At 52.8% G+C, this 15,291-nt stretch overlaps 1 protein-coding gene across 1 annotated transcript; it reads left to right on the forward strand.

Moving 5' to 3' along the window:
• Positions 1-899: 899 nt before the first annotated feature.
• Positions 900-12,146, forward strand: LOC105097228 (2-acylglycerol O-acyltransferase 2). Its single transcript, XM_064492729.1, has 6 exons — positions 900-990; positions 5,796-5,974; positions 8,393-8,597; positions 8,910-9,084; positions 9,711-9,910; positions 11,317-12,146. The coding sequence occupies exons 1-6, from the start codon at positions 900-902 to the stop codon at positions 11,469-11,471; spliced, it is 1,005 nt and encodes a 334-aa protein (XP_064348799.1). The 3' UTR covers positions 11,472-12,146.
• Positions 12,147-15,291: the final 3,145 nt, after the last annotated feature.

Below are 15,291 nucleotides of genomic sequence, written 5' to 3' on the forward strand. Positions count from 1 at the left end.
GGGAAGTCAGGGTTGGAGGTGCAATTTGGAAGTCTTCATCGTTGTAGACAGATGCCAAGGCCATGAGCCTGGATGAGATCTGAAGGTGAGAGGGTGAACAGAGAGAGGGTCTGAGGACTGAGGGGCAGGAGGCACTCAGACACTTAGTCTGATGAAAGATAGGAGCCACGATGGAGACCCAGGAGCAGCCAGAGAAGCAGGAAGGAAACCAGGAGAGTGTGGTGTCCACAAGCCAAGAGGTTTCAAGGAGGAGGGAGTGATCAACTGTGTCTAAGGCCACTGAGAGGTCAGGATGAAATTCCAGAACTAACCACTGAATTTAGCACCGTGGAGGCCACGGGTGAATTTGCCAAGGGCAGCTCCGTGGGACAGTGGCATCTGGTCTGGAGGAGGGAGGACAGAACAGGAGGGCAGGGACATGTGGAACGCAGATGCTCTTCCAAGGGTTTTGCTGGGCAGGTGAGCTGAGGAATAGGGCAGTAGGTGGAGGAGATCGTTGGGATAGGAATTTTTAGATGCGAGTCATTACTGCATTTTGGGGGGTGGGGGGTGGGGACAGTGAGCATGGCCAGAGAGAGGAGACAATTATTGCAGCCAGGTTGTTGCGTAGGTGGAAGGAGGAGAGGATTGCACTATATTTGGGGCTCCACCTGCCAAGTGAGGGCAAGAATTGAGCAACGTGATCAGCAGATAAGGCATTGCCTGAGGAAACAACTGTCCTGCTCTTCCTCCCCTTAGCTGAGTCCAGGATAGGTGAGTTCAAGATTTCTCCCAGGAAAGAGGTCCTTGAACTGGGCATCCACCCTCCACCTTCTGACAAGTGTTTATACAACCTCTGGCAGCAACACCAAACCACAGCAGAGCTCAGAGAAGCCTCCAGAGCCGGCAGAGGAGCCAGCATGGTGCAGTTCGTGCCCCTGTTCGTGCCCTTGGAGCGCAGGCTGCAGACCTTGGCCGTCCTGCAGTGGGTCTTCTGCTTGGTGTTCCTGCGTAAGGCGGGCTGGCGGGGGGACGGGAGACACAGGTCCTAAATGTGGCTTGCTGCTTCAGAAGCCCTGTCCGGGGGCCTCTGCAGGGCTGGGAGGGCGGTGGGTCCGTGGTGAGAAGCCCTCGCCTGCGGCTTTGGGCAGTGTGCTTAGGCTTCCTGGGCAGCGGTCTCCACCTCAGTCCTAGGACACAGACCTGTCCTGGGATGCCCAGTGCTGTGGGGAAGGAGTAGGTGATCATGGGAAGTTTCGGGCTCCTCAGACTGTTCAGACGGGGTGGAGTTCCTCCTTTTCAGAGAAGAGGAGACTGACTCTGGAGGGTGTGGGAAAAGGAGAACAGGGAAAGAACAGGCCGGGGAGAGAGGTGAAGGCTCAGAGGGGCCTGGGGAGTAAGCGGCACACCTGGGTCAGACTCTGGCAGGGCAGCTGGCCAGCTGTGGGACCCTGGTGGGCCCAGGCCTGAGCTCCCTGGGCCTGGATCTCACCATCCGCAGGTGGGAATAAGAACGTCGACCTTACAGGGCAGTTGTGAGGTGAAATGAAGAAATGTGCTTACTCTGGTCAGCACAGCCCTGGCCCAGCTCCGGTGGGGATCCCAGGGGAGGGGGTGATTAGGCCCCTCACCCAACCCCCACCTCACAGTGAACACATCCACTGTGAAACCAGGGAGGCCGCACATGCCCCAATTCTAGCTCTGCTGAAGGGAACATTTTTGAGGAGGGCCAAGGACTGAGGGTGGGGAAGGGAGAGTGACGGGGACAGTGTGTGATTCTTCATCTCCCCACCTGCCGGCACCAGTCTGAGCAGGAGCTGCTCCCCGAGGGTGGGTGTTAGCCTGTACACAGATGCCACCGTCCTGGTGTTAGCCTGTGGATGCACCTTGTACAGGCTGGTCTACAGACTTTTCACATAAATACACACAACCCCCTCCACACCACTCATACACACACACACACACAACCCCCACCACACCACACATACACACACACCACACATACACACACAAAACACACATGTACACCAGGTGCTCCTGTGGCTGGTGATTAGGTTCTTGTCTCCTCGCAGAAAGAATTCAGGGATGAGACACGGAGGTTAAGAAAGCGAAGTGGGGCCTTATTAAGGGACAGACAGTGCTCTCTCAAGGGGAGGGAGAGCAGGCTCGAGAGAGCAGGCTCAGATGAGAAGCTGACCTGAGTTTCTTTGGCAAATTGGTTACATAGGCTGTAAAACGAATGGGCAGAAAATTCATTGGAGGAAAGGGTTTGGGGACATATTTCCTGATTTTCACCCCAACTTCACGTTCCAGAAGGGAGGAGGGATTTTTGTGCCTATTTAGTCTGGATCAGAGTGTCACTGTGTCGGTGTCGGTGCATGATGGGTGCTTCTAATCCGCAAGGCTAATTTTATTGAAATGAGGGGATAATGAGCAATAGGTTACATTGGAGAATCTTGCCTTTTCTCACCTTTCTTTGTTGGCCTCCAGGCTACTTGTCATCCCAATATGTGTTATCAGCCCAGAGGTTCCTGCATTTGTCTACCCAGGGTCCCCTGTTGTTTACACGATGTATGGTTTCCTGCATTTACCCCCCTGCCCCTCTTTTCTGCCCAATTCCTGCCTTTAGGCCTGTGTCCCCCTCTCTCTGCTCGTATCTAGATATCTGCCTGCTCTAACACTCCCACAGAATTCCCCTAAAAATGACAGCTAAGCAAGTGATCCAAGACCCTGCCCCTAGCATCCCTTGATCTGTGTTTCTGTCCTAAGGATCCTTTAACATTTCAAACATCCCTGGTTTAACCCCATGACACAGAGGAACGGAGAAGCTAATTGTCTTAAATGCCTAAGGCTGTAGGTCTGGGCTCCTCCCACTGCCAAAGGAAGAAAGGGAAGGAGGCAGAGTGGGGAGAGAGAGGGGAGGGTGTGGGGGAGGAGTGAGAGCATGGGGAGAGAGGGCTACCCCCAGGGGGAGCTGCAAGATGGCTGGCGCCTGGACAAAGGGCACCGAGGACCCAGAGCCCCGTGGGCTGTGGCCTGGTCATCCTCGGGGTTGAGGGACATCTTGCTCAGCTAGCCTTGGGTAAGATTTGCAAGCTTAAGTTTGTCTGACTGTCTGTGCTCAGCTTCAGTCCAGCCCTGGGAGCTTGGGAGTGTCAGGAGCCACACAAAGAAGTCAAGTATCCCTGGGCCTGGAGCCGGAGGGTGGGTCGCTGAGAAAAGGGAGCTGGGCCCTCTGGTGCCAGGAGAAGGAGCTTTTACCTTGTCCCTTATCCTGAGGGAAGGGGGAGTCCCAGGAGGTGCTAAGGTAGGGGAGTGACAAGGTCCAGTCGGTGTGGTACCCGACAGTCTGGCCGCAATAGGGTGATGCACTGTGTTCAGGGCTTAGAGGGTAGGCCGATGGCAGGGAGCAGTCACAACCTACATCAGGGCCCCAAATTATTCTTTGGGGCAAATCCAGCCCACTAATTGTTTTTGTATTTGTACAACCCATGAGCCAGGAATGGTTTTTACATTTTAAATGATCATGTGTCTATGTAATACCCTCCTAGTTGCCTTTTTAGCCACAAAGTCTGAAATATTTAAAATTAGGCTGTTTAAGAAAAGATTACTACCCTGGTCTAGAGAGTCTGGCAGTGGGTGGAAAGAAGGGTCCCCTTTCCAAAGATACTTATGAGTTGGGTCCACAGGGCAGGATTAAAGGCTGGCAGGCGAGTAAGGACTTCCAGTGGGGGAGTAAACACTGCTCATTTAGGGAACAGCTGGCTCACGCTGGAAGTAGAGGAGGCATTTTGGGGATGGGCAAAGAAGTCATCAGAGAAGTCACCTAGGACCTGTCACCAAGGACTCAGGGCCCAGAACCAAATACTAGCCAACAGTTTATTTGTTTACTCTGTTCCTTTCCTCTCGTCTGTAACTCACACCTCACACAGGAAGGTAAAATCCATCAGGTAGTTGGTGTTGTTCTCAGCTGTGTCTCCAGCTCTTAGAAGAGTTAGAATGGATACATCTTTCTTGAATGATTGAAGGTTAGGAGCAGGATGGAACCAAAATTGTAGAATTGAATACCTAATCCATTCTACTAGCTTGCTGTGTGACCTTAGCCAATTTGCATACCCTCCCTGAGTCTCTGCAAAGTGAGGTTTTACATTTTTTCTTCTTGGTGTTATGAAATGAAAGAAGGTGTCTCCTTTCCTAAATGATTGAAAATACTCTCAGTTTGGGGTTTGCCTGCTGACAGGAGTTAAACGGTGAGCCAGGGAGAGGATAATGGGGTGGAGGGAGGACTTTTTGGTCAAGTGGAAGTTACCTGGGTGTGGGTTTTTATCTTAATCTGTTTTTCTGACTACAAAACTCATACACGCTATTATTGAATGTAACACATTCAAACAAAATGTGTATAGTAAAAGTAATCGACTTCCCCAAATCTTACCCTCCAGGTAGCCAACATTAACAATGTGATTTTATTCTCTACGGCTGGTTTTCTGAAAGTTGGAGTGACCTACACAGACTTTTGATTTTGTACAAGGGCAGAGATTTTCCTGTGGTTCTATTTTTCTTTTTCACTTTAAAATTTTATAGTTAAAAAAATAATAAAAGTCAAGATCCTGTCCATTGCTTCCCCGCTGGCATCCTGTTTCCTTCCTCCAGATTTGTGGGAGGAGTCAGCTCCACCGGGGCAGGAATTTCTGTCTGTTGTTCACAGCTGCCCCACCAGCACTGGGCACATCACAGTGAACATCTGTGAGCCCCAACCTACTTCGCCTGCCTTTTGAATTTTACTACTGTTCAGACGGAGTCGAAGTCCCCTCCTCCTGGAAGCCTGCCAGAAGTGACAAGCTAGTTTACCCTACTCTCAAATGGAACGCAAGTGGAAACTGACCCTTTGAAAGATTTTGAGTGCATGGTGTGGAATAGAGTGAATGGGATGGGGAGGGAGCAATATTCTCTGAGAATGAGGCTCCATTGGCATCAGATTAGGTTCAGCCCCAAAGACCCCTGACCCTGAGCTGAAGCTGGGATTAGCCTGTAATGGGAACTAGGAATCGTAGGTCAGAAGGGAATTCCTCACTGGGGCCTGGTCCTAGCCCTGCTGCACCCCTGACCCACGGGCCAGGCAGCGGTTGGCCTCCTCCTCCTCCCTCCTTCAGCAGGAAAGAGCATGGCAGGCAGAGGAATAGACTGGGCAAAAGCTAAGAGATTAAAGGAACTCCGTGTTTCATAAGAAGTAGCTCCTGTGGCCGGGGTGCAGGGTACGTGGAGGCCAGAGAGGCTGGAGCAGGAGGGGATATGGGCCAGCCATGGGGAGCCTAAAAGCCAGGCTGAGCTGCTTGGGCTGTGCCTCAACGTTATGAGAAAGCCATGAGAGACTTTAATTAGAGGGGAGATAGGACCAGATTTATCTTTGAGAGAAGGGCAGAGAGTGGACAGAAAGAGGGCTGGGCAGAAAGAATGTCTCTGTCTTCTCTGAGGTCCCAAAGGATGGAAACTAGAAGCAGTTCATCCAGTGACTTCCCCACCAGGCATTTACTGAGCACCTGGTGAGTGCAGACTGCTTTACTGGACAGAGAGGGAGGCAGAGGGGGAAGAGCAGAGTGAATGAGGCAGCCTGGTACAGTGGGGAAAAGGGGCCTCAAACCCATGCTCCCAGTGTGACACTGGGTGGACTGCATTCCCTCCTTCTTGAAGGCACAGGTGGTAAATCTCTTCCTCCTGGAGGCGGGGCTGGACAGGACGGTGCTGCTGGTGCCAGGCAGAGGGGGAGGCCTTCTTTTTTCACACCTCTGACCACTCACAGTTCCTGCTTCCCTCCCCAGCCAGTGTCTGCACTGTGGTCTTCATAGGCCTCCTGTTCACAAGATTCTGGTTCTTCAGTGTCCTATATGCGGCCTGGTGGTCCCTGGACCGAGACAAGCCATGGCAGGGGGGCAGGCGCATCGAGGCCTTAAGACGCTGGGTCGTGTGGAAGTACATGAAGGACTATTTCCCCATCTCAGTGAGTAATGGGGCTGGCTGAGGGTGGCCAGGACCATAGTGCCCCATGGGGAAGTGCCGGCATGTGTGCAGTAAGCAGAGTACTGGGCTGGGAGGCAGGAACCAGGCTTCCACCATTATGTAGCCTGGGGACAAGTCCAGCTTGTCTGGTCATGATTTCCCATCTGCAATATGTGGGGCCAATACAATGGTTGATGAATGATCCAGGATTTGAAGGAGCTGAGGGCTGTAGAGTGTGGCACACATGTGTATCTTACAGGTGTAAACCACTCAGCAGCCGTGCTCGGGGGTGCAGGTATTAAAGTCATTCCTTAGAGAACATCTAGCCCCACACTTCATCAGATAAGACTATCACCCAGCAAAGTTTTTAAGTTTGTGCATAACTTTGGGTAAAGAAGCAAGATGGAGAGCCTTGAACTGGTTCTCAGGATCTATCTTATCCCAGAATATGATATGTATGCTGTGTCCTTGGACAAAGCCTTGCCCAATTTGATCCTCATTTTCCATGTGCATCCAGTAAGCATACTGCTGCCTCCTACTTTGAGTGCCTCTTAATCTCTGACTCTCTGACTCAGGGGACCCCAGGACCTCCTGGACTGCAAGATCAGTCATGATTAAAGTAGACTCCTTGATTTGAGTGAACTGAGCCTTCTGCTCCTTTCTTGTATCACAGAAAGATTAAATCCTGGGATGTAAGCCCCTGGGCAGGGATGGTTTATTGTCCAGATAGGATTGGAAAAGCACTGGGACACAGAGAGTTGCCAGACAGGGTTAGGTGGCCCTCCTCAGGAAACAGGAGAGAAGACCTGTATAGAATGTGACCCATGGTGCTAGTGAATTAGGTTGCAATACCAGGTCTGCAACATAGCAGCTGTGTGAACTTGGGTAAGTTACAGTCTCCCTGAGCCTTGATTTCCTCTTAAGTAAAGTGGAGAGGATGCTACATACATCACTGGATTGTGCGGATTCCTTGAGACATCGGGTCATCCTGGAGCCTCTAAAGGACAGCATCTGGCTGTATTTGTACCTGGAGCTGCTGCCAGTTTCAAATCTGGCAGAAAAATGATGCTGAGCAGCTTTATGCCTGACTATTCACTACTCTCCTGCCCTTTCTCCAGCCAGGTACCTCTCAAGGAGGGTTTTTCAATCCAGGCACTGTTGAACTTGATTTGTAGAAATTCCACATGAACAGTGTTTATGATTGTGGCCCACTGTAGTCCTGTGGCATACCGCCTCCAGAGGGTGGGCAGTACTACTAGCCGGCCAGCAGAGGGGGGCATGATGTGCACGTTGACTTGCTTGTCCTGAGTTGGAAGCCTGCATAGGTGAAGCTGTGGTCTGCAGATTCTGGACCTACCACCCTCCAGGAGACCCTCCAACTCTTCCACACACTTTACAGGGCAGGCCCTGCAGGGATCTTGGGGTGGCCAGGAGGTATGGAGCCCCTAGTAGGGAGTCTCTGCTCTGTTGGAGCTCCCCAACACTCATAAGCCTCTGCACTCCCTGTCAAATGCATGTAAAACCTTGATCCTCCAACAATTCTTACTGTAATTTTGTGAACTATCATCTACTGATGAATTTCAGGCAAAATTAGGAAACTGTCTGGGCCTTGGAGATTTCTAAGCCCACCCTATAGGTTTCCTAAAGAACTAATGATGGAGAATCGGTCAGTGTTTCCCCCAGGAGGTACTGTCTCCACCTCATGCTAAAAACCAGTCAAGGGACTGAGTTTCTCCTGTGAAGATCTTAACGTCCCGGAGCCACACTGTCTCCCCAGGCCCAGGGCGGAGGAGGGGTGAAGTGCTGTGTCCAGGCTGTGACCTGGTGTCAGGAAATGCTGCAGGCACTGGGCAGTGCAGGACACCTCCCTGACCCTCCCGACCCCCCACAGATATCACTAGAGACTTCGTGCCCCTCTCCCAGCCCCCACCTCCCAGCACACTGGGGTATTTTAAACTGAGTAACAGGGACTCAGGGGCCAGCCCCGCACCCAGGACAGAACTCCAGCTGACACAGCCCTCGGACAGATGCTCACTTCCTCCTGCCGTGGCTCCTTCATTATGGGAGGGTCTGCCTGTGACAGATCTTCCTGCACATGGGGCAGGGCGGGTCTCCGGTCACCTCCCAGGAGTCCTACCTCTGCCTTGGGCAGGGCTTCCTCCTATCGACCTCATCCCTTCACAGGTCGTTCTTTCCCTCCTTCATTCCCTGGTCCTTCCAGAGCATCTCCTCTGTTCCAGGCCTGCATTGGGACCAGGGATGCCTCAGACAGGTGACCTCTACTCCCAAGATCCTCAGATGATGGCCTGATATCATTCGGGGACAGGGACACATAGAAGAGGGCAGCACAGAAAGTCAACTGTGAGGCCAGGGAGGGCACAAGGTCCAGCCCAGATTCACCAGGTTGTTGTCCCTGCAGCTGGTCAAGACCGCCGAGCTGGACCCCTCCCGGAACTACCTTGCTGGCTTCCACCCCCATGGGGTTCTGTCCATCGGATCCTTTACAAATCTGTGCACTGAGAGCACCGGCTTCACATCGCTGTTCCCCAGCATCTACCCTCATCTGACAACAATGAACATGTTTTTCCGAGTCCCCTTCTTCAGGGATACCATCATGACAGTGGGTAAGTCTTCACACCCCTGGGTAGCCAGGAAGATGAGGGCTGGAGGCACAGAAGAAGGATTTTAGGGAGGGCTGCCAACAGTTCTGTACTGTGTCCAAGAGTATGTGTATATAGAAGGAGGCTAGACCCAAGGAAGGACTTCCCACAGCTCTATGCCAGCAATGAGCTGGGCTAGGGCTTGGATAGAGAGAGAGGAATCGGTCCCAGCCTCAAAGAACTCCCAGCTGAGAAGGGAGGTGGGGACCAGGACACACCTTGTCCCACAGACCCTGCCCCCTCACCCCATACCTGACCACTTTCCTATCTCCCCAGGGCTGATCTCATCAGACAAGGAGAGCTGTTCTCACATTCTGAGCAGGAATGGAGGTGGCAACCTGCTGGGTATCACTGTAGGAGGCACCAAAGAGACACTGAATGCCAGGCCCGGATCCAGCAGGCTGGTGCTTCGCAACCGCAAGGGCTTCATCAGACTCGCCCTGATGCACGGGTATCGGGCTCTCTGTGGACCTGGAGAGTGACAAGGGTTGTATTTTGGTGGGAAGGCAGCAGACATTAATGCAGAGTGTATTTTGGGAGGAGATTATCAATTTGTTTACAGTGAAGATTCTATATGATGAAGGATGTACTGTCTCATGCCTAAATACCCTAAGAAGATACCAGAAGAGAGACTAGGTGATCAAACAACTAGGTGTGAGTGCTTATATGGCCCAGAGCTGGCATTAGATCTGAGACCTACTGGATCTGGGAGAGTGGACTTTGGGGTGAAGCTTAGAGTTGTTCCTCTACCTTAATGTACTTTTAAAGACTAGAAGTTAGCTGGAGTAGATTTTTCTAGAAAATTTGCAGAGGTTTTATATCTGGGAGGACCCTCTGAAGCATTCTGGTCTGCCTGTCATGGTACAAATGGGAGGTGGCGGCCCTGAGAGGAGCCAGGACCTGCCCACAGTCACAAAGGGAGGCCATGGCAGGACTGGGAGACACGCGGGGCCTCCCACTTCCAGCCCAGGGCTCTGTCCTCTGCTGCAATCCCTGGTCACTGGTCCCTGCAGGAAGCTAGGTGACCAGCTTGCACCTCCTGGCAATTCCCACATGCCCTCTCCTGTCTCCCTCCAGGGCATCTCTGGTACCGATCTTCTCCTTTGGGGACAATGACCTATTTGACCAGTATGAGAACTCTTCCGGCTTCTGGTGGCAATGGTTCAATGACAAACTATACAAGATGACTGGTATCAACATCCCGCTCTTCCATGGCCGTGGTGTCTTCCAGTACAGCTTTGGTCTTCTGCCCTACCGCCGGCCCATCACCACTGTGGGTGAGCCAAGACCCGGGCCGGAGCGGGTAGGCTACAGGGCAAGGGGCCCGGGCTGTGTGCTGCAAGGGGCTTTGGACGTGGGCCAGGCACATCCTTGCCCTCGTGGAGCTCACATCTACACTGGGAAACAGACACACAGGCAGAGGACCCGGATGTAAGGCATCTGGGATGGGAACTGTTTACAGACGCACAAAGGACAAGTCACTACTGATGACTGAGCACCTGCTGTGTACCAGGCACTGCACTGGCTCCCTTACACGTAGCAACTCAGTTATCCCAACAACCACAGAGACGGGGCCTATCGTCCCCATTTCATGGATGGTAAACTGAGACTCAGAAAAGTTAAATAACTCCCAAAGGATCACACTACCCGAGAGTAACAGAGGTGAGGTTTGAATCAGGATCTGTGTGACTTTTTATTATGCCACAGAAGGAGGGTTTAATTCTGACCCAGAGGAGCTAATAAGGCTTATCGGAGAAGGCAGATACAAGGGAAGGGCATTTTAGGTCTGTTAGAATTGTGTGTAAAGTAGCACCGACAGGCCTTCAATTAGAGCCTGAGGGATTTTCCTGTGACTAATGAGCAGGGACTTCATGTGTGGACGGGGCACCATGTACAGCAGCTGTTTGGGCATCTTCTTTGCTTTCTTCCTGGATTCCAACTAGGTTCCTCTGGCAAAGCTTGTAGGGTTGGGTCTGTTCATCTCCAACCACCCAGTCCATACTTGGTTGAGTACTGACTTGGTCAGCCCCCTACACCAGAACTTTCCCTGGGTTGTGTGGCAGTGTTTTCATGAATGTTCACACTGCTGCTGCCTCCAGAGCCATTGCCAAGAGCAGAAGGCAGGGCAGCTGAGCCCGGGACACCCAGAGGAGGGAGGAAGATAGGGGGTGAGCATGGAGGGGGAGGCGGGGAGAAGAGCTGCTTGGGCTGTGGGCCCGCCTCCTCCCAGAGATCCAGGCACCTCTAATCACGGCATCTGAGCGCCCAGAACCCGAGGTCCTGGAGGTTGAGGGCACATCTCCAGGGTTTAAAACCTGGCACTGATTCTTCCTGGCTGCGTGACCGTGAACTAGTTACTTAACCTACCTGAGCCTTATTGCCTCCCCTACAGACGGGAATAGTAGCAGGTTCTGTCCCCACAGGATTGTTAGGAGGATTGAAGGTGTTAGTCGTGTAAAGCACCTAGCATGTTCCCTGACAGGAGGCAATGCCAGCTGGGGGTGTTATTATTTCACAATCTTGCAGTTGTCCTAACATCTTGGGTGCATCACCAAAAACTGAATTGAAAGGGAGGCAGTAAGGGTACTGTCCTATAGGTATGGCCACAGGCCACACCTGCCCCAAGGGCTCCAGGACTCCGGTGGTTCCCGCTCTGGGCCACCACCCACCTCGTGTCTTGCAGTGGGGACGCCCATCGAGGTGCAGAAGACACCGCACCCCTCGCAGGAGGAGGTGGACAGGCTGCACCAGCGCTACCTCCAGGAGCTGAGCAACCTCTTCGAAGCCCACAAGCTCAAGTACAACGTCCCCATCGACCAACACTTGGAGTTCTGCTGAGCGCCTCCCCACAGGGGGGCCGCCCTGAGGGGCAGAGCTGGCACTAGGGAGCAGAGAGGGAGGGGCTGTGATCCCAGAAGGCTTCCTGGAGGTGTATGTCGAACCCATCTCCAGAGCCTTCACTGACTCCTGCAATTCCAACGCACGCCAGGCCCCGAGTCACAGCTGACAACGTGGCGGAGGAGACCTGACTCTGACATCAGTGATGTGCCCTCGTGCTGTGACTCCTCTGCAAGGGGCTCTCTCCTTGGTCTGTGCATCTAGAGACGGGAGAGCTGCTGGGGTCTCTGTGCTTCTGGTCCTGTCACTCGATGAGCAGGACAAAGAGCAGCAATCGATTAGCAGGTTTTTCTTCCTCTGCCTTGATGACAGAACAAAAGAAGCCACCAGCTCCAGCTTTCTCCTACCAGCTCCCTCACCCTGTATTCTGCCCGTCCCAGCTCCCCTTCCCTGAGCTGGAGAGGAGGGTGTGCTCATGAAGCCCCCGCACTCCCCTGGGTGACTTTGAGTTTCGGAGTCCTCTGAGCCCTGGGACCGGCCGCCAGAGGTGCCTGGAAGGTGGGTAAGAAGAACTGTGCTGTGTCTGTGGCTGAATGATGTGGACAGACCTCTTCGCCCTCCCTCTGAGCGTCAGTTTCCCCGACTGACTAAGATGACCTGAGTCTCAGTTTTGATGTCACACAGGGGAGAGCTCCATGTGGCAGATCCTCCTTGTCCTTTGTTACTTCAGGTCCTGACCTTGTACAGAAAGGGGCCTCCATAAATGTCAGTTCAACAAATGAAAGGATTCAATTTCAGTTTCCTATGGGGAGGCCTCACCTTTGATCCCCAGCCTACTCTGTGTTTCTATCTCCCCTTCCCAGATGGTGGGTCAGATGGACAGAGAATGGCATGTTGCCTCTTCCTGAATGGTTAGCTCAAACTTACCACCTCTGCCCTGTCCTGTGGGAGGGAAGGGGGATGTTATATAAAGACACAGGGCAGATCAGCACAGAGAACAAAGACCACACATGAGGAGTGAATGTTTGCATGTGTCTACAAGGAGGGTAGAAGGGGACCTGACCCCGATTAGAAGAATTCTGGTTTCCTAGTTCTGGGACATGTGTCAGTAGTGAGGGGACAGGATGGCAGAGAATGACCAGTACTGTGAATCCCCACACTTAGAGCAGGAAAGCAAGTTCTTTTCTTTCCACAAGCTAATCACACCAATCACTACAAACAGGAAAAAGTTTTAAAATGTAAATTTGGGTTCAAGCCATAGCCCACCCCATTTCAGTGACCCTGGGCAAGTCACATCACCTCCAAACCTGAGTTTTGTCATTGGAGAAATAAGGATCACAATATCCAGTTCGGATTTTGCGAGTGGAATAGATAATATCATAAGACAACCAGCCAGTCTGCATCCTGTCTGGAATGATGGGGAGTACATGTAAATTATGTGTCAGGTCATAAATGTGCCCAGTGCCTCATAAAGTCTTGTTATCCTTTGAGACCGTGTGCTCTAGGGTCACAAGAGAGATAGAAGTAAAGAGCAGTGAGGTTCACAGGATGGAGTGATGGTTTCCACCAGGGGTAGAAGGAGGACGTGACAGGCAGGCAGTCCCTGAAGGAAGGGCAAGATTTGCCGAGGAGAGAAGTACCCGCCCATTGCAGTGTTCTATTACTGGGTGATGAACCGCTGCAAACCTTAGTGGCTGAAGACAGCAAGGATTTATTATGTTCACACTCCTGTGGGTTCCTGAGTACTTCTCAGTCTTCCTGGGCTTCATGCAGCTGCATTCAGCGGTGGGTCTGCTGGGGCTGGGACAGCTGGGGGCCTGCCCGACTGGCCTCTCTTTGCAGGTGGAGGCTGGGCCCCCCTTTCTCCTGTTTTGCTTTGTTGTGTTCACATTGGCCGGTTTCAAAAGAATTAAGGGCAATTCTGCAAGGTCTACTAAGTCCTCACTGCACGACTTGTACAGCATCACTTCTCTGCCTTTTGTTGGTCAAAGCAAGTCAAGAGGCCCATGAAGATTTTTGGGGAGAGGAGTTGACCCCACCTATTCCTGGGAGGAGCAGCAGGTCACCCACAAAAGACCAGGACACAGGGAGGGATTCTTGGGGCCATCTTTGCAAACAGTCTACCAAAAAGTATAAATGAAAGCCTGCTGCAGGCTACATCGCCCTTCCCACCCCACATACCCTGCCACACCCTTTGTGACCGAGATAAAACCCCGCTTTGCCCTGAGGGCCCCAGCTCAGCTCCGCATGCTGCTGTCCCCATCTTGCTCATTCCCTACTTGAATCCTTCCAGGGCTCTCACTCCTAAGGTTAGTTTGTATCAGCCTGGATCCCAGCAGGGACCAGATGCCATATTGTAGTTAGGATCATTTATCATTTTAACCAAGGAACAATTCTCCCAGGAGTGTGCAGGGTGTGGGAAACCCAGGAGGGAGCAGTCATCCAGTCTGTGGCAGCGGGCAAAGTGCGGCTACCACCCTGAGGCCTAGAAGGACGAGAGGAGGCAGCAGTTACCTAAACCAGGAGGGTGCCCTGTGCAGGGTGCAGGGGCCAGGTGGGTGGAGGAGCCCAGGAGTCGCTGGGTGACCCTGCAGGGAAGGAGACTTCCCACCTCACTGTCCTCCCTCCATCTCATGCCAAGGCTCCCCATTGCCTGAACCCACGTGGAAGCTGGAGGGCACAGGCCCTTGGATGCCATCCATACAGGTGGTCTCCCTGGAAGAGCAGGGTGGACATGGATGGACAGTGGGTCTGGAGGGGTCAACAGAAGACAAGATGTCCATCTCCAAGCCCAAGCTTCTTTTCCTGCCTCCCCACTTTCCACCATCTCGCTCAGTGTTTTCCCTCCTCCCCCTCCTCCTCTCTTAGCTGTATGCTCCCGTCTTAACGGACCTGCTTTCCTTCCACCAGCCATCCTTCTCTCTCACCTCTGGGCTTTGCTTATGCTGTTCTCTATGCCTGGAATGCCTTCTCTGCAAAAAACATCCTCCTTTCTCAGGGTAATTCCTAATCATCCTTCAGTCCTAGTTTCATATTCTAAAGGAAGCCTTCCCTGATGCCCCTGATGAGATAGAAGTTTCACTGGGTTCTGCAGACCGACTTCCCCTTCCTCTGCCGTAGACCCAGCACCCTGGATGGTCACTGGGTGGTCACAGTGCTATGCGCTGACTGGTAGCCCTGCCTCCGGTGCCCTCCCTCCAGCCTGCCTATACATAGAACATGTATCTTCTTCTCAAACAAAACCCAACTCCCCCAAATGCTCTCCAATGGCTCAGGATACGCCTAAACTCCTCCTCAGCCTGGCATTCAAGGCCCTTTCTCATGTGCCCCAGAAAACCTCTCCAGTTTCACCTCCTAGACCTTCTCCCCTGCAGCCAGCCCCTCAGTGCTTGCTGAACACACACTGCTCTCACACCTGCCGCATCCTGGGATATGCTGATCCCTTTTCTATGATTCTCTTTGTCCTCAACCTGGTCAAACAAAGGGCGCCCACCTCCTTTGTCAAACCTCAGCACACCACAGCCACCCTCAACCCTGCTCTCCTGCCCCACTGGCCTGAATCACAGTTGGGTACCCCTCTGGTGGACTAGCTTGGGAGTAAAAGGGCTGTGGCCATTACTGGCTGAGTGGACTCCTAAGTTTCCAGGGGCCTGGGAACCCTGAGGCCCAGACCACATCCTTGTGCCTCCAGCGCGCCTCCCCCCCACAGCCTCCACGCTGAGGACCTGGTCACCTCAGCATCCCCAGGGAGCATGGGAAGTTGCACAAATGACTCTCATACATGCCTTCTCTCCATGCCAAGCCTGGGCAGGGGTGTTGG

The sequence above is a fragment of the Camelus dromedarius genome, chromosome 12 (assembly GCF_036321535.1).
Source record: "Camelus dromedarius isolate mCamDro1 chromosome 12, mCamDro1.pat, whole genome shotgun sequence".
Taxonomy (NCBI): domain Eukaryota; kingdom Metazoa; phylum Chordata; class Mammalia; order Artiodactyla; family Camelidae; genus Camelus; species Camelus dromedarius.